This window comes from Oryzias latipes, chromosome 4 (genome assembly GCF_053564925.1).
Source record: "Oryzias latipes strain Hd-rR chromosome 4, Olatipes_Hd-rR_3.1".
Lineage (NCBI taxonomy): Eukaryota > Metazoa > Chordata > Actinopteri > Beloniformes > Adrianichthyidae > Oryzias > Oryzias latipes.
Window position 1 is genome coordinate 16,542,173 of NC_136240.1, and position 25,372 is coordinate 16,567,544.

A 25,372-nucleotide genomic window follows, 5' to 3' on the forward strand; every position below is an offset into this window, starting at 1 on the left:
TGGCACTGGCCTCTTAGTTGTCCCTAAGGTGAGGACCAAGACACACAGTGAGGCTTCGTTCTGCCTTTACGAACCTCGCCTATGGAACTGCCTGCCAGAGAACCTCAGGGCTGCAGAGACTGTAGAGGTTTTTAAGAAGAGGCTCATGACCCACCTTTTTAGTCTGGCTTTTACATGACTTTGATAATTTTGTGATGTCTTTTATTATTTATCAATTAATTAATTTGTAAGAACTATTATTATCTCTGTTTTTAATATGCTATTCTTTTTATTGTTATTTTACCAATGATACTTAGGTTATGTTTTAATCAGTTTAAGTATTTTATTTTTTAATAACTAACATTGTTATATCTTATTTTACTTTTTATCTTTTTGCATTTTTATTGTTATTTTATTAAAATTTTTATTCTGATGTTTTTTACTCCAGTGTTTCCTCTTGGGGATCCATTGCTGTGGGGCACCACCATCTTAACCTGTAGGGGGTGCTGTTGCTGCGATGCCCGTTCTCATTTGGCATGCTGGGGTCCCGCTCTGTGGTCTAATAGCCATGGAGGCTATTAGGCTGCTCTGTGTTGGGCGGGCACTGCGGTAATGACCCCTGTGGTCAATTCAATTCAATTTTATTTGTATAGTCCAAAATCACAACAACAGTCGTCTCGATGGGCTTCAAAGTGAAACATGAACTCAAAAGGATCATGAATACAAAGAGTTCAATAGGAAAATACTAAAATGAACTAACAACTGACTAAGCTATACTGGCATCCCTGCCCTTAGACCCCCCTTCGCGGTAAAGAAAAACTCCTAAAAAAACGGATTCCGGAAAAAGTATAGCAGACGAGCTTCATCCAGCCGTGGTTGGGGGGAAAGTCAGGGGCGCGAGTCGAGCCGGAGACAGGAACCACAGCCAGGTGTAGGAGCAGGTCCGGCTGGGCCTTGGAATAAATGGATCCCCATGATATCGTTTCCTCACAGCAGTACCAAGCCAGACCTTCATTAGAGACGGTGGCACTGAGAAAAAGATGAAGAGACAGAGGTGAAAGTGCAGAAATTTTGGGAGTGACAAAGATGGATTGATAATGAAGACCAAAGAGGAGGTTTGTAGATGTAGTGATGGAGAACATGTGTGTTATGATCAGAGGAGAGACTGATGAGTTTATTAATCCCTAAGTGCATGATGGATGGAGGATGGGTGAGCAGGTGGCTTAATGGGGTGACATCCAGGAATCAGGCTAGAAAGCAGACTGGAAAAGAGTAAAAGACAGGATCAAAAAAAGGAGTGGTCAGAAAGTACTCCAAAATTAGTGTTTGCTCAATATCACCTAGTTACAGTTGATGGACAGGTGGGATTTAAAGGGATGAACAAGATTTAAGTACTGCATGTATCAGTGATAAAACAAAACAGTAGATGGCAGCAGAGAGGCAGGGGTATTCATGAGGACAATAAGGTGGTCAGGAGTGAGAAATAAATATATAAGATAAAGTTGAGTGGCAGATGATTTGCTGTGGTGAATTCTGAAAGTAGCATCTAAAAGGAAAATAAGAAAATTGAAATTATCCGTCGTTTCAGCTAAACTTGATCTGCAGTTAAGAAGAATCACAAAATTCCTGACTTTTCCAATGACTTTGAACTATGAGGTCATAACTGGCCTAATATTGAACATCTTAATGGATTTAGTGAAAATCTACAGATGTGTTATTTCTGTATTTATTTTTTATTTTTATTTTTTTTGCAATAATGTGTAGTTTTTCCTGTTCTCAGTTTAGCCTGGAGCAGCCAGTGACATCAGAAACTGTTGGCTATGTGAAGACTCCAAGTCTTGCAGAAAATATTCACACGGTTTTTATGGTGGACGCTTCCAAAATTGCAACTTACCCCAAAATCCTAAGCGCCACCTTTGGGATGCTCAGAGAACAGCAATCTGGTCAGCAATCTGGGTAAGCAAAAATCTGTATCAGAGTAGCTGACATTAATTAAAAATCCCATCCAAAAAGTAATGTGTGTATGTGTGTGCACAAACACTTCGGTCAGATTTCTTAAATAAACATCTTGCAGTATGCAGAATTATTTTTTCAGGACAATAAACCCAAAAAGAAGCAAATGCTCTTAGAATTGACAGTCTAAAGAAAGACATGAAGAAATATAGCTAATTATACTGTAGCTTCATTTCAGTCTAATTAGAAAACGGGGAGCTTTAATGTTTCTTCTTTTTGATTAATATCGCTTATGAATTTAATCATGAAAAATGTTTACTAACACTTTATATGAACAATTTTTAACTTTAAATCTGCTAAAAATGCTTTACTTTGAAATGGAAGTGTACTTAAATACATTCCAAAGTAATGACAACTCACAGGTTTAGAATCCTTGTTTGAGCCATCAAACCAATAGAAACAAATAAAATGTGTTTTTCTAAACAGTAAAGTAAGACTTTTTCGGTCTAGGGGAATTCACAAAGGGGCCGAAACATATGAACGATGGACACCAAATAAGTTTAGGAACACAGTTTACTAAGTGGGGAAAATAACCTGTGTCCTATAAAACAAAAATGAATAAATAAATTACTGTACTGGTCCCAACAAAATACAAAACAGAGGGATTGGAGCCTTGGCCAAACAGAAAATAATTCAGGGAGACAACTGACCCTGCCCCGTTGACAGTTGGAGTCAGCAGCTCCCTGCTAAGGCTGCCTAACAAAATCTAACTATTGAAAGTAAATAAACAAAGCCCGCAAATAAGGACTACCAAGGTCCAACCCCAAACTAAAATAACTAGGGATGGCCAGTTTGACACGGCGCTTCATGAAACAGAGTGTTTCGGCACAATGTTTCGGGGCGTGTGTCAACTAGCTCAGATCACGTGGTGGATGACGTATGATGCGCCAAATGCTTCGTTTGGTCGAACCACGCTTCAGATGTCACTTGCGTTTCGAACAGTTGGGCGCGCTATTCTCTAGAAATGCGAAATGAATCCTGAACGTTTCCCGACCAGTTCCATTGTATCTCCTGTATTGGAATCAGCGTCAGTTCATTGCACTTTACCATGGCTCCTATTAAAAACGTTCTGTGGCTGAGGATCATTTCAACTCTGTTTTTTATAATAAAACAATACACTACGAACATTGTGTATAAAGTAAAACACTACAATAAATCTATAGTGGCATGAGGTTTTTTTATGAATACAGATAGCTCAGTGGAATAGTCAGAAGTACTAACATTTAGAAGATGTAGGTTCGAGTTCAACTTTATACATCTTTTTTTTGCATTTATTTTTTTCTTCATGTGATGTCTATTTTGCTGTGTCAAGCACCTCTCACGGAAAACGTCACGTGTTGTTTTACATTTTTTTTTTAATCATTTACAAAATTGTTCTGTTTTACATTTTTTCATCATCATTTCCAGATTGAAGTGTTACAAGGAGCTTTGTTGAAACATATGTTGAAATACAATCAGTCCGCCACCAGATGCCGCTGTTCTGTGTGTTTTCAAAGCCCTGAATGAGTGGTTCATTTTTCCGGCACAATTACAAGAACCCCAATGAGGCCTCATGGGGCTTCTATTCCCATCCCTAAAAATAACAAAACCCAGCAGTATACGACTGCTGAGGACCAAGAGGGAATCAAAAGGGAAACAAACCAGCCAGCATAGCTCCAACTCAACACAACTGCTCCTCAGCCTCCTGTTCTGCTCTCTCTGCATGCCTCTCCTTGGTTGTGGCCTCCTCTGACTTAAATACCTGGCAGGTGCTGATCAAGATCATTGGCTGCACCTGCCAGGTGAGCAGAATGAAAGGGGATGCAGCAAAGCAGAAGCAGCAAGACACAACAGTGACTCTCACTTGATCTTGGTTAGTTAGAAACTAACCAAAAAGGCTCTTTCAGATGGTAACAGAAAAAGGGGGCAGATTTGAAAAAACAAAGGATGTGATGGTGGAGATCCTGAATGCGGGAGGAAAGGACAGAGTGGCGGCGCGTAGTTCGAATGGTCGATTTCGAACGCGGAAATTCAAAGTTGAAGACGGGACGCAAACATCGCTACTCGGATGCGTTTTCCTTCCGGTGGTGTTTTTTCGAAATAGCCGGGGAACATGGCTAAATCAAGGTTGGACGCTAAAGCAGCGGCGGGTAGGCACAGCTGCGTTGTGACTGGGAAGGAGTGGGGAGAAGACGGGGGATGTGAAAGTGAGGATAGCATGGAGATGAGCTTTGGGATTGAAACAGGGAGGGAAAAGAGGGGAAATAGTTTTGATGGAGCTGATGCTAGAAAACAAAGAAGGGTGATGTCGACTGACAGTGACGAAGAAGGAGGGGATGGCTATAAAGTAATTTTGAGATTTTCTGAAGGACAAGGGTTAGGTTCTTTGAGCCCGATAAAACTGACGACTATCTTGAAGAATCAAGTGGGGGATATTAAACTTGCTAGAGTCCTGAGAGATGGGAACCTGTTGATTGTTTGTAAGAGTGAGGAGCAGAGGGACAGGGCCTGTAAAATGAGAGAAGTAGGGAAACATAAAGTTGTTAGTATGAGCAAGGTAGGACTGGGAGGTCAGGGGCCGAGAGGAGTTATTTGGAGCATACCTGTGGAGATGTCCATTACAGAACTTAAAGCTAACCTACGAGGGGCAGAAATAAGACAAGTAAGGATATTAAGTGTTTTTCGGGATGGTGTGAGGAGGGATTCTGAGGGAATACTGTTGGAGTTTATAGGAAGGAGCCTGCCGGACAGAGTATCCCTGGGATACATGTCTTATACTGTGAGGGAATACATTCCTAAACCTGTTAGATGTTTTCACTGCCAGAGGTTTGGACACACTGCTGCTGTGTGTAAAGGCAAGCAGAGGTGCCCCAGGTGTGGAGAAGATCATGGCTATGAGTCCTGTGGAAACAAGTCGAAACCAAAGTGTTGTAACTGTGGGGGGAATCATAGTGCTGCGTATGCAGGCTGTCAGGTCATGAAAAGAGAAGTCCATATTCAAAAAACCAAAGTACTACATAGAATCTCATATGCAGATGCAGTCAAAATGGTTGGTAAAGGTTCTGATAGACAGGCAGGAGTCATACACGAGGTGTCTAATAGTATACAGGACAGGAATGTTGGGGGGAAAGTTTGGTTAGATTTGAAGAAACTAGTCACGTTTGTTGCTGGAGTTATAAATGCAACGATGGAAACTAAGTCGAAAACAGAAAGAATACAAATCATTGTGAAAGCAGCGGCGAATCATTTGGACATCAATGAGTTAACATGGGAAGAGGTTCGGAACAACCTCAGTGCCCAGTCTAGTCAGGAGGTGGGAAGTGTGGGATAGTAAATGGTTCTTGTACTACAATGGAATGCAAGGAGCTTGTTGGCGAATGGACAGGAATTTAAAAAGTGTATAGATGACTTGGATCAAAAACCAGATGTTATATGTATTCAGGAGACGTGGTTAAGGCCAAATTTAGATTTTAGAATTTCCCAATATACGGGAATCCGGTGTGATAGAGCAGGAGGAGGGGGAGGTGGTTGTGCCACCTTTATTAAAAACAATTTCAATTACAGGGTGATTAAAACAGGAACACAAGAAGAATGTATTGGCATTGAAATTTATATTGTTCTGGGGAGAGTGTATGTTATTAATTACTATAATCCATGCAAAAAGTTAGATCTCAGTCTTCTTAAATCACTTATTCATCTAGACAATGGGCATGTCATTGTTTGTGGGGATTTTAATGCACATAGCACATTATGGGGTGGGAAGGTGACAGATGCTAATGGTGAGGTGTTGGAGGATTTGATGGATGAATTACACTTGGTGTGTCTCAATGATGGGAGAGGAACAAGAATAGATGTTTGTACAGGGAACATGTCAGCACTAGATCTCACTTTTGTTTCAAGTGTCCTGGCAGGGTGTTGTGAGTGGACTGTACACAACAGCACTATGGGGAGTGACCATTTTCCTGTTTTCTCTAGGGTTAGTGGAGATAGAGAACCATCAAGTAATGACAAGGAAGGAAGATGGCTTTTTCAAAAAGCTAAATGGGATGACTTTACTTGTATGTGTGAGGAATATTCAAACATTAGTATGGAGAGCACTGCTGAAGAAATGGAAAAGAAAATTAGAAATGTAATAATTTTAGCAGCAGAAAAGACAATTCCAAGAAGTAAAGCGACTATGATGAGGAGAAATATTCCATGGTGGACTGAAGACTGCAAGATAGCAGTTAAAAATAGGAATAAGGGTTTGAGACTCTTAAAACAGACTCACACATATGAAAACCTATTGAACTATAAGAGGCTTTGTGCACAGGCGAGGAGGATTATTAAAAAGGAGAAAAGGGAGTACTGGAGGGGTTTTTGTGATACAATTGGTCGAACAACTCCGGTTAGTACGGTTTGGGGTATGATTAGGAAAATGAAGGGTATAAGGAGAGAATTACAATATCCAGTATTAAATATGGGTGATGACCTGGCGATAACAGATACGGATAAAGCTGAAATGTTGGCTAAGACCTTTGTGAGAAGTCAAAGTAATGGGAATTTGTCAGGATATAGGAAAGGGAGGAGAGATGAAATTAGGGAACAGCACTATCAGGAATTTGATGGTGACACTTATTTGACAGCTATGGATGCTCCGTTTACATACTTTGGAGTTTGCACTACAAAAATCTAAAATCACATCACCAGGTAGGGATGGTATAAGTTATGTTATGTTAAAACATTTAGGTAGAAAAATGAAGTTGAAATTATTGGACATGTATAATAGGGTCTGGAGTGAAGGTAAATTGCCGACTAATTGGAAAGAGGCGGTGGTTATTCCCATATTAAAACCTGGGAAAGATCCGAGCAGCCCAGAAAATTACAGGCCCATAGCACTCACATCACATGTTGGGAAAGTAATGGAAAGAATGATAAATGAGAGATTGTCTTACCACCTGGAAAGAAAAAATTTACTGTCCCAATACCAGAATGGTTTTAGGAAAGGTCGAGGGACAATGGACCCTGTAGTCTGCCTTGAAGCAGACATTAGGAAAGCCCAAGTAAATAAAGAATATTTAGTGGCAGTATTTTTTGACATTGAAAAGGCTTATGATATGGTCTGGAAAGAGGGTTTATTGATAAAATTAGGTAGGTTAGGACTTCGTGAAAGAATTTATAATTGGATTAAGGGATTTTTATTTGATAGATATATACAAGTTAGACTAGGACAGTCCTTTTCTAATAGGTATATAGTCAAGTCAAGTCAAGTCAAGTCAACTTTATTTATAAAGCGCTTTTAAAACAGCAGAAGCTGACCAAAGTGCTTAACAATGCAGAATAAAACAAAACAACAAACTAAAACAGAATAAAATCAATAAGAAATCGATACATTAAATAAAAATACATAAAACCAATAAAACCAATAAAAATAAATTTATAAAACCAATAAAAACATCAACTCATACTGAGTTAAAAGCCAGGGAGAAAAGGTGAGTTTTTAACTTGGATTTAAAATCATTCAGTGAACGGGCCTGCCTAACCTGCATAGGGAGTGCATTCCACAAGCTGGGGCCAGCAACAGCAAATGCTCTATCCCCTCTGAGTTTCCGCCGTGTCCTTGGCACATCTAGGAGCAGCTGGTCAGCTGATCTAAGTGAGCGGGAAGGGAAATGCAGGTGTAGCAGCTCAGAGAGGTAGGGCGGAGCCAGACCATTTAAAGACTTAAAAACAAATAAAAGAATTTTAAAACGAACTCTAAAATGGACAGGCAGCCAGTGGAGAGAAGCCAGAACTGGTGTAATATGCTCTCTCTTCCACGTTCCAGTTAACAAGCGTGCAGCAGCGTTCTGCACCAGCTGGAGACGGGACAAGGATGAGTGAGGGGTACCAAAGTAAAGGGAGTTACAGTAATCCAGCCGAGTTGTAACAAAGGCGTGGATTACTGTCTCAAAGTGCTTTCTTGATAAAAATGATTTGACTTTGGCAAGCTGCCTTAACTGAAAGAAGCTGGATCTCACCACTAAACTGATCTGCCTGTCCAAATTAAAACCAGTGTCCATCTTCACTCCTAAATTTGTGACTGTGGATTTCACCGATTGAGTGAGAGAGCCCAGAGCTATTGGGTGTGACTCACTGTTGCCACTGGGACCAAAGACAATCACCTCTGTCTTTTCCTCATTGAGGTGGAGAAAATTCAGAGCCATCCAGATTTTCAATTCCTCCAAGCACTTAATTAAAGGGCTGATGGAGTGGGCATCCTTCTTTGTTATTGGGACGTATATCTGGGTATCATCCGCATAGCAATGAAAAGCACAGTTATGCTTTCTAAGAATGGAACCCAGGGGGAGTAAGTAAAGGGAGAAAAGCAGAGGCCCAAGGACTGAACCCTGCGGGACCCCATACAGTAGAGGAGCAGAGGAAGATTGAACATTATTGAGGTTTACACAAAATGTTCTATCTTCTAGATATGACCTGAACCACTGCAGAGCAGTGCCACGGATGCCTACAAGTTGCTGTAACCGGGAGATCAAGATGTTGTGATCCAGTGTGTCGAAGGCAGCCGTAAGATCCAGTAGTACCAGAACCACATGGTCCCCAGCATCTGTAGCTAAGAGGATGTCGTTAAACACCCTAAGCAGAGCTGACTCGGTGCTGTGAAGAGATTTGAAGCCAGACTGGAAAACCTCAAGGTTGCCATTTTCATCTAAAAAATCCTTCAATTGAACATACACAATTTTTTCCAGAATCTTTGAGAGGAAAGGAAGTTTAGAAATGGGTCTAAAATTGGACAGCACAGAGGGATCCAGGTTAGGCTTCTTTATCAATGGCTGTACTGTAGCATGTTTACAGTTTCTAGGAAACACACCAGAGGAAAGGCTGCCGTTTACAACAGCAAGAACTGCAGGTCCCAGAGTAGTGATAACCTCTTTAAATAATCGGGGTGGAATCGCATCAGAGGGGGAACCTGAGGAACCTGAGTGAATAGTGGATAATGGAACCCCACAAGGAAGTGTGATTAGCCCTGTGCTGTTTTTAATTATGATTAATGATATCTTTAATTCACTTGGATGCGAATTTGGGAAAGCATTATTTGCAGATGATGGAGCCTTGTGGAAAAGGGAAAGGAATATTCGTTATGTAGAGAGAAAGATACAAGACGCTATTACAGAGGTGGAAAACTGGTCATATGATTGGGGGTTCAAGTTTTCAGTGACTAAAACAAAATGCATGGTTTTTACTAGGAAACGTGATACTGTTTTGAACTTAAAATTACATGGAGAAGCAATGGAGCAAGTGCATAGTTTTAGATATCTGGGAGTCATATTTGATACAAAGTTGAAATGGAGAGAGAATATTGATAGTATAGTAGGGAGATGTAAGAAAGTCATAAATATAATGAGATGCTTGAAAGGTACTGGGTGGGGAGCTAGTGCGCAGGCTTTAAAGCAAATATATATTACTATGATTAGGTCAGTCACAGATTATGGAATCATTGTTTATAATACAGCTTGCAAAACGCTGTTACATAAGATTGAGGTAATCCAAAATCAGGCATTGAGAATATGTACTGGGGCTATGAGGTCAACTCCTGCTGTGTCATTACAAGTTGAAATGGGGGAACTACCATTGACTCTCAGAATCAAACAACTGATGCTTAATTATTGGGTGAAAATACAGGGTTGTGTAGATGTAGAACACATGGTTAGGAGAGCTATTGCTCCTTGTTGGGAAAGTGGTAATGGGTCAAAAGAAAGTATTGCTTGGAAATTAGCTAGTTTTGCGAGAAAAGCAAACATTCATGGTAAAACCCTAGTTAAGACATTTTTGTACCCGACCACTCCTTTCTGGGTTTTTCCAACCATACAAGTGGATTTGTATCTCCATAGAACAATGGAGGGTAGCAAATGGAAGGGAAACTGGGATGAGATAACAGCAGATAGGTTAGACACGGTCCATGCTTCATTTATCCCTATATATACAGATGGATCTAAAGATCCAGACACAATGAGAACTGGTTTTTCTTTCTGTATCCCTACATTGGGGAAATATATTGGAATTAAGACGCAAAAGGATCTTTCAGTTTTTACAGTTGAAATGTTGGCAATATCATATAGTTTAAGCTGGTTAGAACAGAATAGAGTTGGAGATGGTATTATTTGTTCAGACTCATTGTCAGCTTTGATGTCTCTGAAGTCTTACTATTCTGATAGCAGATCAGATATATTGTATGAAATTTATGAGAGTTTGTTCAGGTTGGAAAAATTGAAAATAAACATTAGATTTATGTGGGTACCAGCACATAGGGGGGTGGAGGGAAATGAAATGGCTGATTTTCTGGCTAAAAGGGCGTTGAAACGAGGTATGGAGATGGAAATTCCATTAGCTAGAACAGAAATAAGGGCGATTATTAGGAGGCATATTATGGACGAATGGCAGACACAATGGGAAAGGGAGGGGAAGGGTCGACATTTATTTAGAATTCAGGACAAAGTAGGGAAAGGTCTGAATATCAGAGTAGACACCAGAGATCGTGGCATAATATTACGGTTGAGGATGGGTCACACTGGTTTAAATAATACATTGCATCTCATAGGGAAACACCCAACTGGTTTGTGTGAGTGTGGGAAAGGGGAAGAGTCAGTTGAGCACGTTTTATGTCACTGTGAACTGTATGGGGAGGAAAGACGACAACTGGAAAGAAGGGTACGGTTGAAAGAGGGTGAACACCTTAGTTTAAAGAAGCTTTTGGGAGGGGAGGAAAAGTTACATGGTGTGATTATAGGTTTTTTGAAGAGAACTAGGTTATGGGGGACAATCTAGGGATGGGTGAGGGATTTTTTTATTTTATTTTTATTTTATTTTATTTGTTTCTCTGTATGGTTGGTTAGGTAGTCCCCACTCTGACCTATAGTCCAATGCAGTAGGTCGCGGTAATGCACCTTTACGATGGTGCCGCCCGCCAATAAAACCAAAAGAAGAAGAAGAACAGAAAAAGGGTGCAATAGGCTGACAACTTCTTCTGGGTGTACATGGCCTTTGCCCAACAGTAGCTGGGTTGGAACCAGCAATCCTGAGACCCCAAAATGGATTCAGTGTGTTCTGAAGATAAATGGATGGATGTAAAATTGTAGAATTTATTTTTATATCTAGTAAATGTTTTAAAAAGTATTCTAATAGACATCTAAAAATATCCCAATATTGGATGGCTTCAAGTAGATGTGTAGCAGACCTCTATATGCAGATGTCTTTCAGAACAATATTGGTGGGAATCTAATAGAGTAACAAAAAAAGTTGTCTGAGCAATATGTTAATAAATTGAAAGTTGAGTCATAATAAATGCTCCACATAAGATCCCTGTACAAGGAGTCCAAAGAATAATCAGGAAAGCAAACAACCACTCGGAGAGAACGTGATGAAGACCTTGCATCATCAAGTACTGTTTCAAAGAAAAGCAATACAAAGTAATTTTGGTTCATGCCAACATCTGGTGGAAATTTTACCAGTAGGATTCCCAGAAATCCCCTTACTGATGAAAATGGTGTTATGTCAAATACTTGTATTCATAACTTTTTTGGTACTTGTGCATTTGTGTCTGCTGCTGATCTGCCTATGGTTAGATTAGTGTCAGATTAGAGATGAGAAAATGTCGAAGCTATGGTTTAAATACCAATTAAGACAAAACTTCAGAACAATTTTTTGTAGTAATTCATTTAATCCAAATTACAGATGCTGGATAAGTTTGAATTATTGAAAGTACAATTGAATTAAAAAAACAATTTGTTTGTTCATTCTATTGTCACATTTCTATGCATATTTTTTCTTCTTCTTAGTGCCTTTTAAGTAAAATTATGTACGTTTTCTTTTTTATTTATTTAAAGTTTGGTATCGAGACTGATTCAAGTTGATTGAAGCATTTTCCACTTGATTGCTATATCAGCTGAGATGAACTCCAAGCTCACCAAGAAGCAGCTGATAACAATCTGCTTTCAGCTGGGAAATGTTAAACCGAAATTGCTCTACAAAGCAGCTCTATGGTTTCACTGGAGCTGCTTTCCATAAACACTGTGACAAGTCACCCACTCTGTCTGTGGGCTACAACTCCTCTGGATTTGTGTTTGGAGGCTACACCAGTCAACCAGTCAGACTGGACAGTGGGTGAAAGATGACCAGGCCTTTCTGTTCAGCGGAGAAAGGCTCAACACATATCCAGTCAATTAGGCTTCACATGCAGTGAAAATGGTCAGGAATAGTGGTCTTAATCTTGGGAACACATTGATTTTTGTCTATGGGAACAAACCAAAAGTGTACACCTATGCTGGAAAAGTAGCAAATTTTCTGGTCCCACAACATTACAATTTCAATGCTGAAGACATGAATGGCAAGGACTTGAACCTGACTGAATGTGAAGTTTACCTGGTGAAAAAGATGCGTTTTATTAAAAAAAAAAAAAACTAACAAAAACTCAAACCGTTCAAACATTTCAGAACACTGTTCAAGATCTGTTAAACCAGATTAAAATGCAAGTTATATTTATTTGCACTCTTTATGGGATTTATTAAGGGCAGAATAACTTAAAACAGTCAGCTTCTGCACAATGCAGTGTCTGAAAGTTTCAATGTAAAAGATTTGGAAGTGGCCATAAGGACTGGATGGTCTTTGAGAATTTAAAGGTAAGTTCTCTTTTGTGGTGATAAAAACGGTGCAAAAGTATTTAACCTCTTTCCAACATTTTCACTGTTTCTCATAAGTAGTTGTAATTTTACTGGTGTTTTGTCTGTACAACTTGAATGCACACTTTGAGAGCTAGCAAGCATTAGCCCTCTGTGTACCACTTGCTCATTTCCAGTTTTAGCATTAGATTTGAGATGAACCAAGAGTAAAAGGGTTTTAAAAAATGTAATGCTGCCATTAACTGCAAAATGTATGCCAGTGTGTCACTATAAGGTTAAATAGCACTTGGAACTTTAGTTTCCCCCCCCCAATTATCCTAGCAATTTTTGCATAGTAAAATGTTCATATTATTGAACTGCATGAAGTGTTCCCTCTGTTCAAGTGTTTCTTGTGTTTGATTAGCATTTTCCTTTTAAGGTCAGGCTGTATGTGGATGATGGCTTTATTAATGCAATCACAGGAACGTATTACACCAGTTTTAAAATCCTAACATTGGCTCCCTGCACTTTTTAGGATTAATTTTAAAGTTCTCTTAATAGTTTATAAATGTTTTTACGGTCTTGGGGCTTCTTATTAAACTGATCTGCTTTTTAAGATGTAAACCCTGATGGACCCTGCAGGTCCTCCCGCACTGGCCTCTTAGCTGCTCCGAAGGTGAGGACCAAAACACACGATGAGGCCTTATTCCACTACGGTCCATTAAGGTCCTCGCCTGTGGAACAGCCTGCGGTAGAACTTCGGTGCTGCAGAGACTGTGGAGGTTTTTAAGAAGAGACTCAAGATCCACCTTTTTAATATTTTACATGACTTTTCACACAATGTCCATTCTCGTCCCCCCCCCCCCCCCCCTCCAAACCCTAAACCTAAATTGATCTCAATTTACTTTTTATCCCTCCAGAACACCTAACCCTGACCCAAACCCTAATCCTAATCCTAACCAATCCCCCCCCCCCCCATCCCTACACCTAACTTAATCTCCATTTTTAGTTTTTATCCCTCCAGGTCACCGAACCCTGACCCAAACCACAATCCTAAACTTAACTAATTCCCCCCCCCCCACCCCCCCCACCCCCACCTTCCCCCAAACATTTTTTTCTTTTAGTCTTTTATTCTTTTTTTCCATTTATTTTCCCTATTTAATACATTTTTTACTTGCATAAAGACTATTATTATTTTATATACTACCCTTTTGTTTTGGTTGGTAAGGTAAAGGGCTGCCACGCAGGAATCCAGGGTTCAATTCCCGGAGGGGAATAAACAATGGTACTGGGGGCAATTACCATATCAATGTCGAGCACTTCACATCAGTTGGTGGGGGTCCTTCCTTAACGCTACTGCCTCCCGGGCGTGGCTCGTCTGCAGCTCCCCGCTCCCCCAGGGGTTGGGTCAAATGCAGAGAACAGATTTCGCACACCTAGGTGTGTCACAGAAAGTAGCACTTTCACTTTCTTTCTTTTTATTATTATTATATCCACATTATTTAAGGTTATGTTGTAATCATTTCTAATGATTTTTAATTTTTTAAGATTATTCTTATATATTATTTTATTTTATTATTATTGTTTTCTTATTTCCTCGTTGCTTATATTCTGATGTCTTTTCTTACTCCAGTGTTTCCTTTTAGGGATCCATTGCTCCGGGGTAATACAGGCTTCACCTGTAGGTGGTGCTGTTGCTGTGGTGCTCATTCTCATAGCTGGGGTCCTGTTCCATGGTCTATTAGCCGTAGAGTGAGCCCTGCTGTGTTGGGTGGGCACTGAGGCAATGACCCTTGTGGTCGGGCTGGGCTTTGGAATAAATGGATCCGCCTTATTCCGTTTGTGCACGACAGTACCAAGCCAGACTGTTTCTTTAAGCAGCAGTTCTTAAGTTTTTGTTCAAAGTTATATTGTGGAACTGGGTGGGAGGAGGTGTGCACGATTGTTCTGTGTTTTCTGTTTAATTAATTTTCATCTTTTATGACTTTTCATCTTTTATGACTGCTTTTATGTAAAGTGCTTTTTCACATTATTCTACCAATGCATTAGCTTGCTGAATGAACATCAATTCTTTTTACTTTATAAATTTACTTCGCACCTAAAATACGTAAAAGTAATGAAGTAATCTTCAACATCTCTTCATGTGTCTGTCTTTGTTTTTGTCTTTTATACTTTCAGTTTAAGGCTTTAACTTTAAGCTGAACTTTTGCTTTCGCTTCTGTCGAACGAGGTGGACCAAGGTCACTGAAAGCTTTTACATTTATTTGCTCTCAGCTTTCAACAAAGAAAAAAGGTGAGTCATTACATTTCTACCTGAAAGTCAGTATTTCTTGAATTGTCTAAATGATTTTTGATCTTGTTCGTTGTGACTGTTCTTACTTTACCTTGGTAAGGTTATTTAACTTTGGTAAGGTTTAGAGCAAATACTTGGATTTGTAATGGTTTGCCCAGTTGTGCACATTCTGAATTATTATTGAAGCAGGCTATGAGGAAAGGAAATTTTTTTCTGTTGTCATTTTAGTAACATTACTCCAGTTTTGACAAACCTCGCCTTTAACATTTATGAAATCCTGTCTGTGTGTAAAAGAAGAAAAGAAAAATAAGGGGGAAGGTGGTTTGGATTAGGTAAAAAATGTCTTAAATGTGAATTTGTGTCCACCGCTGTACTATTTATAGTTCCTATATCTCCCTCCCTAAAGACGGGAACGTTTCACAGCCATGATTTATATGGCAGTGTGAGCAAAAATTAGAAACCTCAGTGAAATTAAGGGTAGCGATTCATTTATTCAAGTTAAAAAGCTGGGTGTGTTATTATTTTATTACTAAATTCAAAGTTGTATGCATATTCTTTTCTAAATACCACACAAGACTTTGAGTAACAGTATATATTTTCTTTCTTCTCTTTTTAAGGTTTGTTGTTGACAGAGACTCAAAAGCTTAATCAACATTAACTCAGAGATGAACTCCAAGCTTACTGAGACGCAGCAGAAAGCAATCTGCTCTCAGCTGGGAAATTTCAAACTGATTTTGCTCTACAAAGCCAGCATCCATGGTTTCACTGGAGCAGCTTTCCACCAACACTGTGACAACAAGTCATCCACGGTGTCTGTGGGCTACAACAAATCTGGACATGTGTTTGGAGGCTACACCAGTCAACCGTTCAGTCAGTCTAGACAGTTTGTAAATGATAACCAGGCCTTTCTGTTCTCCTTCAGTGAAGAAAAGCTCAACACATATCCAGTCACTAATGCTCCATATGCAGTGAAAATGGACATGAATAGCGGTCCTAACTTTGGGAACACATTGATTCTTGTCTATAAGAACCAAAAAAAAGTGTACAGCAATCCTGGAAGTTTTGGAGGTCATCTTCACAGTAAATATTACAACTTCACAGCTGAAAAGATGCATGGCAATGACTTGGACCTGACTGAATGTGAAGTTTACCAGGTGGAAGGTAAGATTTACTGTTTAAAAAAATCCACACACAATTTTCATCTACTTGGAGTAAAATATGCAGAAGGCAGACTTCTGGAAAAAAAAATCAGCAAAGTTCAAATTTAAAACACAAAAAACTCAATGTGAACATCACAATATTAGTTCAACATGAGTTAAACTAGAACTTAAAAAATAATTTAACTAAAAATAAAACCTGACTGGAGAAAAAAACACCAACAAAGGCAGCTATTTTGTAGTTTTGTATTAAGTATTTATTTATTTATTTTGATCCTTTGTTTTTCTCTTTAACAGAATCCTTCCAGTTTGAAAACCCATGGAGGACATTGAATTGGAACTCTGAGTAAGAAACTATTCAAATTCCAAAACTTAACCCTTGTGCTATCTTAGATGACCCCACCCTTACATTGACGTGTTCTCCCTACCATGACAAAGGTGGATAAAGGTGGAAAGATTTCATGTATACATGGACACCAGTGAGGATCAGAAATCATTGAAGAAAAAAAGGTTCAGAGTACTGTCTAGTGGGTCTAGATGACCCAACTCCCAATGTTAAAGTGCCTAGGATAGCACAAGGGTTAAAAAAAAACCGGCAAAACATCATTGCAGTTTAAACACTTGTCAGAAAGTTTCAAATCTGTGAAATATTGTAAACAATCTAGAATAAAACAGCTGTTGCTTGTAAAAATAATAAAAAAATAATTTTCAGAATAACAATAGTTTTAAACGAGATTCTGTACATGCTCTTTATTTTATGCAGGCAAAAGAAGACGTTGATGGAGAGAATTGAATCCTACAAACCCTCGATCAGTTCCGTGTCTGAAGCACGGGTTTTACTTGTTGGACCAGTTGGAGCTGGAAAATCCAGCTTCTTCAATTCTTTCAAATCTATATTTAAAGGTCATATCACCAGCCAGGCCACACCTGGAACCTCATCTACCAGCGTGACAACACTGGTGAGTTATTGCCCCAAAACAGTAAAACACATAATTATAATTGTTCTTAAAAATAATTTATATTTATATATTTAATTTATATTTATTTATTTACAACACTATGCCAAAAATTTCAGGCAAGTGTGAAAACATTTGCAAACAAAGAATGCTCTCAAAAATGAAATCTTGATTTTTCTAACCATGTTTTTTAGATCAATTAACCAATTTGCAGAAAATGAGCAACAGAGAAATCTAAATCAGATCGATATTTTGAGTGACCATCTTTGGACTTCTAAACAGTTCCTGTGGATACACTTTATGGAAGGAAGTGAATGCACTCTCCAAACGCACACTCACAAGTACACTTGTGCACACTCACATGCTAGGAAAAAAAAACAACTTAAATATGGCGGCAACTGGGGGCCAAAAGTTTGAAAACTGAAGTACAACCTAATGTATATAATTTTTTAGTTGTTTGAGACTGAAAACAAAACACCCCTTGGTGGTGTAAAAGTAAAGTTGGAAGTCTGTTATAATTAAAACATTTTTTATAAAGCCTCTGCTTAGCTATATTCTGAACTTTTACTGTGCCACAATGTCACCAATTTAGATACAAATACTTTAAAATGAGGTATTTTTCCAACGGCAATTTAGTTAAAAATGTTTGCGATTAAAATGGATTTATTTGATATATTAATTACAGGTCGCGATTAATTAATAGCACCAAAAAATTGATCGCATGACACCACTACCAAAAACAGACTTTGAAAAAGTGAATGATAATTGCTGCAAGTTGAATATAACCTTTATACTTTCCTTTTTCAAATGGTCTGTTTTTTAAGTATCAAAACAAAAATTTTCACTTTTAAATCTTTTTTTCACCTTCAATTCTTTTTTCTTTCAGTTTTAGCTTGAAAACCTTCAGTTTCGGCTTTTAACCCTTTTCTTGTGGGTTTTAGATGGACTAGGGTGGGAGCTTCATGCTCAGTGCTCTTACTGACAGTGTAACCTTTGATATTTCAGTTTCAATTTTATTAATATAGCCCAATATCACAACACAATTTACCGTGTATTGATATTTATTTGCTAAATAAATATTTAACTCCAAACTAAATATTTAGCTAATATATATATCACTTGCCAATAAGTGAACTATCAAAATAAAAGCTAGATTTTGCTCTATCTCTAAACTGTTTCTCAACAAACTTGTCATTCATGCCTGTACTTACAATGATTCAAAATATGCCCAACCTGCTGGCCAAAAACATAGGACGAGCGGTTTTAATGCTGCACCGCTATGTCCCTCCCGCAGATGGTTGAGAGGGCACAGTAAGCATTTTTATCTAAAAGTGTTAAAATTTATCACATAGAAGCCAAATGAACACTTTTCTGAGCAATCCAAATATTGACCATAGACTTTTTATTAAAACCATAATACATGTTGACATACTTTATTACACAGTTTACTGTCCCATGCGATCAACCTTTTGTGTACACCATTAGTTTATGATCATGAACACCTCGTTGGCTAAATCTTTTATAGAGAGGTAATATATATATATATATATATATATATATATATATATATATATATAAAAACGCCCCTCTCACCCTCCGCGGGTGGTTTCTCCTCCAAGCTCGGGTCCTCTACCAGAGGCCTGGGAGCTTGAGGGTCCTGCGCAGTATCTAGCTGTTCCTAGCACTGCGCTTTTCTGGACTGAGAGGTCTGAGGTCTTTCCAGGTATCTGTTGTAGCCACTCCTCCAGCTTGGGGGTTACTGCCCCGAGTGCTCCAATTACCACAGGCACCACTGTCACCTTCACTTTCCATGCTTTCTCCAGTTCTTCTCTGAGTCCCTGGTATTTCTCCAGTTTCTCATGTTCCTTCTTCCTGATGTTCCCATCGCTTGGCACTGCCACATCCACCACAACGGCTTTCCTCTGTTCTTTATCCACCACTACAATGTCTGGTTGGTTCGCCATTACCATCCTGTCTGTCTGGATCTGGAAGTCCCACAGGATCTTTGCCCTCTCATTCTCTACCACCTTCGGAGGTGTTTCCCATTTTGACCGAGGGGTTTCCAGTTCATATTCTGCACACATGTTCCTGTATATTATTCCAGCCACTTGATTGTGGCGCTCCATGTATGCTTTCCCTGCCAGCATCTTACACCCTGCAGTTATGTGCTGGATTGTTTCAGGGGCCTCTTTGCACAGCCTACACCTTGGGTCTTGTCTGGTGTGGTAGATCTGAGCCTCTATTGCTCTGGTGCTCAGGGCTTGTTCCTGGGCTGCCAGGATGAGTGCTTCAGTGCTGTCCTGTAGGCCAGCCCTTTCTAGCCATTGGTATGACGTCTTGATATCAGCCACTTCAGTTATGGTCCGGTGGTACATCCCATGCAGGGGTTTGTCCTCCCATGAGGATCTGTCCTCCAGCACTGTATCCTCTGCTCTCCATTGCCTGAGACATTCACTGAGCACACTGTCAGTTGGGGCGTTGAGCTTGATGTACTCATGGATCTTGGATGTTTCATCCTGGATAGTGGCTTCTACGCTCACTAGTCCTCTGCCTCCTCCTCCATACAGTCTCATGGTGCTGGATTTGGGATGGAACCCTCCATGCATGGTGAGAATCTTTGGTGTTTTAACATCTGTGGTCTGTATCTCTTCCTTTGGCCATCTAATTATTCCTGCAGGGTATCTGATAACTGGCAGTGCGTAGCTGTTAATTGCCCGGGTCTTATTTTTGCCATTGAGCTGGCTTCTCAGGACTTGGCTTACTCGTTGGAGGTATTTAGCTGTTGCAGCTTTCCTTGTTGCCTGCAGAATTCCAAGGTACTTGTAACTCTCCTTGATGTCTGCTATTGTTCCGTCTGGGAGTGAGACCCCTCCTGTGTGGACTACCTTGCCTCTCTTTGTCACCATCCGGCTGCATTTCTCGAGCCTGAATGACATCCCAATGTCAGTACTGTAGATCCTGGTGGTGTGGATCAGGGAGTCAATACCACGCTCGCTCTTAGCATATAGCTTGATGTCATCCATGTAGAGGAGGTGACTGATGTTGGCCTCATTTCTGCCACAATAAGGTTGCATAGGTCTTTGGACAGCTCTTTGCTTTTACCCATCATGCAATGCTTCTTGTTTAACACCTTGCTAGTGAGAAACCTTTTTAAAAAGGCATCAATCAGGACTATACCAGCTGATATTACTTTGCACTAATAGGGGGCAGGTTAACCTTCTGAATACTGACAAATTCCTGCTGCTTTCTTTGCTTGCCAGAACTTTTTACCGCTCCCTTTCTTCATGTGTTCATTACTTATTCCCTGTGCCATTTCACTTTATTACACATAACTTCATTTATGGACATAAATGTTTGGATTTCTTTCTATGTGTGCATTACTTGGGTTGATGCCGACATCTGGTGAAAATTTCGTGTCAATTGCTCGATTAGAAATATGTTTTTTGAGAGAAATGTTCACGTGTTCGATACTTATTTTCCCCGCTGTATACATATATATAAATTAATTCTAACCACCTGGCAGTTTCGCAGCTACTCCGTGACACCTGGACGTGAAGGCAAATCTCTGCCCCTTGTCTTTTGTGACACCATGGGACTCGAGGCAGAAGAGAAGGCGGGGCTTAATATTGCTGAGATCAGTAACATCATTAATGGTCACATACCTGACCGTTATCAGGTAAAAGACTTGATTAGAATTTGTTGAAAAGTTGCGCTTTTAACAGTTTGGAACTATCCACTCATTCTTTCTTTTTAAACATGCAGTTCAACTCCTCTGTTCCTCTGCAATCAGAGGCTCAAGCTTTCCGCAAGAATCCAGAACTCAAAGACAAGATCCACTGTGTGGCTTATGTCATAGATGCCAGCAAGATCTCCATCATGTCCCAAAATATGGAAGATAAACTGAAAGCTATCCGCAAAACAGTCAACTCGTCAGGTAAGTATTAGAGTCCTTAATTATTGGCTGGACAAAGACATTTTTTTTAATATTTTTATTTCACATTGTTTGTAATTTTACCTGTTACTTTGACAACATTTTCTTGTAATTCTTTCAGGGATCACTCAGCTGGTGTTGCTCACTAAAATAGATGAAGTCTGCCCTTTGGTGAAAGAAGACATCACAAATGTCTACAAGAGCATATATATCAAGGAATTAGTACGGATTTTCTAACTTAAAAGAAAGAATGTATTTAACTCAGGTCTTCCACTCTCTAAAATCTCTTAAATGTTGTGTCATGTGATCCAGATGCAGGAGGCTTCCATTCGTGTCGGTGTACCTTTGTTCTGCGTTGTTCCAGTGAAGAACTACAGTGAGGTGCTGAGACTGGACACGACCATCGACATCCTGCTGCTCAGTGCGGTCGATCAGATGCTTAACCTTGTGGATGACTTCTTTGATGAGCACAGAGAATGAATGAGCAGTGATCCTCTTTAGGATCCTCAATCCTTATGTCCTTCTTATACATTCATGTACCTCTTTTTTGGGCTTCCTCTCTCTTTCATGAAGTTAGGGTTAAAAGTAAAGGGGAATTTTAGACCTTCATTTTTAGGGGTGATTACTTCTTCTCTTCTGCTTGATTAATGCAGACACCTTGTTAGTGGAGCTAGTTATTAAAATAATTATGCATTTTGTACAATCACCAAATTTGGCATGGATGTACCTTAAACTTCCCTCTTTCAGAAAAGCATGTTAACCATGAGAAAATTCAACATTTTAACATATCTAAAATATATGTATAATTTCTGTATAGTTTCTGGAGTGTTATGAATCTTCTATCAATATTTAGGTGCTCTAGTAGTGTTACGCCCTCTGCTAGAGAAACTGGGAAGTGTAACATTTTTTTGTTTATGAGGATGTCTGGGATGTCTCAGATGGGTGTCAATTTGCACAGTAAAAGTGAGGAGTTTGACACTTTAAGAAATTCCTACAAGACTGTTAAAGTGGCGTTTATATAAATACTTTGGGAGCAGTCCTATTTTTTTAAAAACAGTTTTTAACAGGCTAAACAATGGTAGATATGACAGGTTGATCTTTCCACATTACGCCTGTTTTAAGTTTAACCATGAGTTGGATTCTGGATTGTTTTTTTAACCATTTTTAGATGTATTGTAATATATTGGTAAGAAAATAGTTGTGGAAGTTAGTTAATATTAAGCCTCCATAGCTTTTTGCAGATTTTAAAGTTTTTTGACTAATTCTTGCAGGTTTATTGTTCCATAAGAAACCTGATATGGATGAGTCTAATGTTTTGAACCACTTTAGTGGCTGCTGTGTGGGGATCATCAAGCATAATATTTTAATCCAGTCAATGAATGATTCCCCAGACTTATGGAGGTCAGCATTGAGGAATTTCCAGTTTACTCTATCAAAAGCTTTGTCATCATCCAACGATAGTATGGTCATTTCCTGGTTTTTAATAGTGGCTTTGGCTATTATGTTAACAAGTCTGCGGACATTGTCACTCGAGTGTCAGCCTTTGATGAAGCAAGTTTGATCAAGATGGATTATGTGAGGAGTGATTTTTTTTTTTCTTATGTTCTCTGTGCTGGTGCTTTTCAAATAATTTTTACGTCTGCATTGATTAAAGAAATGGGGCTTGTGGGATTTTTTCTGGTTTTAGAAGAACAATTATCTTGGCTGAGTTCATGTTAGGTGGTAGTGATTGCCTTTCATTAATAAATGGGACTATTTTATAAAACGTTGGTGCCAGCTGTTCCCAGAATCCTTTATAAAACTCAACAGGAAAGCCGTCAGGGCCTGAAGCTTCGCTATTAGGCAAAAGTAACAGAGCTTCAAGAAGTTCAGACAACGAGAGCGGTGAGTTTAAGTTTGTGATTTGATCCATATTTAATCTGGGTAGGTTTACATTTTTAAGAAATGAGTTATGCTTTGCTCTGATGGATTGATCTGTGACGTGTATACATTTTTATTAAAGTCTTTAAACTCATTATTAATGTTGACCGAGTCGTAAGTGAAATTTCCTGTTTAACCCATAATAGATTTGATTGTTGATTTTTCTTCATTCATTTTAGTAAATGGTAAATGGCGTATACTTATATAGCACTTTCTACCTTCTTTCGAAGGCCCAAAGCGCTTTATAGTCACAGTCCCATTCACCCATACACACACACATTCACACACTGATGGCAGCTCCGCTGCCGAACACTGGCGCCAACCTCCCACCAGAGTCAAGGTGGGGTTCAGTGTCTTGCCCAAGGACACTTCGACACATGGGCGTACAAGGTGGAAATCGAACCTACAATCTTACGATCATGAGTCAACCGCCCTACCGCTGCACCACGGCTGCCCCTTAAACTGGTTAGCAGGAAATTTGCCAGATTTATTTGAGTTTTCAAATCTTTCAAGTTGAAGTCTCTATTCAAAATTGTTTCTTTATTGAAAATGTAATTTAACTGAAGCTTTAATTTATCCTAAAATGATGTTATTGCCACTCTTATGTAACCCTTGTGCTATCCTAGGCACTTTAACGTTGTAGAGATTTATAACATGAGGCCTTCTAGGACATCCTACAAACACCTGCTGCGTCTGTGAACACGCTGAGGAAGAGGAGGGTGGTCTGTTCGCCCACTGAAGAGAAGCAGCGAATACACAGGTAGAAGAAAAAAGGAGGGAATTGCATTTTCTAGTCTGTGTAAAATATGACGTATTTATATGAGATAAGAGCCGTTTTGTTCATGTTAATGTAAGTATCTGTGGGGCAGGTATGGTCTTTCTTCCGCGTAGTGGATAGATGAAGAAGATATCAGAACAGGATGAACTTTAGCCTCCTCTTGGCATATTTATCAACTATTCAACATGGATCAGGTACGTCTCCCTCGTACATCAGAGCACATTCATTCAGTGTGATGTCATCAACCGTGAAACACATACAGACAGTGGCGGTTCCACACTGACTTCCTATAACCTAACTCTCTGTAACACCCCCCCCCCCCCCCCCCCACAAACACACACACACACACAAATTTGATGACATCCTTTTATCTCTATCTTTATTTATCATTTTACACCAAATTCATGAATTTTATAACTCGTACTACAGGGGTGTCGAACCCAAGTCGCACAGGAGGCCTAAATTTAAAACACGCTTTAGCAGCGCTCACGCAGCCAGCCTCGAGCTGCACAGACAAGGATTTGATGTGGAAGTGCCGGTCTCGACATCAGAAGAAAAGGCGGGGGAGTCCCGTCTGCAGGAGATCCTAGGATGGCAACGAGCAGACCCTCCACCAGGCAAAGAGTAAAGGAAAAGCTAAGAGAGTTCGCCAGAAACGAAGATAAGTGATATAATTGGAAGATGTCAATAAGCACGCCTCCTCAAATTCACTGGATTAAATGGGGCGGCTCCAGAAGCACAGGTGAGGACTTCAACGCTGGACAATAAGGATGGAAGGGACTTTTTGTTGCCCCAAATCCTCCATATGGCCCTCTTCTACTGGGATGTTTGTTATGTTTAACGGAAATGAGTGAGCAAGGAAATTATAAAATACTCTCAATGAATGTGAATGGCCTTGGTAATCCCATTAAAAGAAGCAAAGTATTAACAAAACTTAAGAAAGATAAAGCGCAAGTGATATTTATGCAAGAAACTCACCTGTCCAAAGAAGAACATGGGACATTTGTTAAATTAGGGTATTCAAATTGTTTTTTTAGCTCTTATAAAAACAGTAGAAGGAGGGGTGTACTAACATTAATATCAAATAATGTTAATTTTTGATAAAGATCGGAGATATGTTATCGTTAAAGGAAGAATAAATAACACCTCTGTCACATTAGTTAAAGTGTACGCCCCACCAGAAGAGGGCCCAAATTTCTTTAAATCATTATTCAATAAAATTACTTCTATAAGTGAAGGAATCTTGATTTGAGGAGGGGACTGGAATACAATCTGAAACACATCTAAATACACAACAAGCTTTAAAAATTATAAGAATATAAATCAAAAAATCTCATCTCTCTTCTCAATGATAGAATAGAAATATCTTTATTTGTCATTGTACATGTACAACAAAATTACAGTGCAATTATTTTCCGGTGGAATAAAAAGTCAAGTAAGAATAACAAAAACTAAAACTGCGCAATAGATATGTTAAAAATATACAAAAAAAAAAGAAAAAGACAAAAAAGGAGGTTATACCTTCTACCGTTATTGCACGCTTCCCTAATAAATTAACTATATTTAGCAGCGTTTAAGGCCACAATGGCTGTCGGATAGACCTGATGCAGGTCTATGCGATGTGTGGAGAGAACTACACCCCTCAGAGAGAGATTATACGCACTATTCTGGAGCTCACAAGGTCCACTCAAGAATTGATTTTTTTTTCTGATTGATAACCGAGACAGACACAGGG

At 39.3% G+C, this 25,372-nt stretch overlaps 1 protein-coding gene across 1 annotated transcript; it reads left to right on the top strand.

Moving 5' to 3' along the window:
• The first annotated feature begins 14,440 nt into the window (after positions 1–14,440).
• Positions 14,441–22,954, top strand: LOC101165222 (interferon-induced protein 44-like). Its single transcript, XM_023954262.2, has 9 exons — positions 14,441–14,534; positions 14,781–14,895; positions 15,513–16,056; positions 16,350–16,398; positions 16,816–17,011; positions 20,532–20,684; positions 20,771–20,942; positions 21,061–21,161; positions 21,252–22,954. Exons 3-9 carry the CDS (start codon positions 15,561–15,563, stop codon positions 21,417–21,419), a joined length of 1,335 nt encoding a protein of 444 aa, XP_023810030.1. The 5' UTR covers positions 14,441–14,534; positions 14,781–14,895; positions 15,513–15,560; the 3' UTR covers positions 21,420–22,954.
• Positions 22,955–25,372: the final 2,418 nt, after the last annotated feature.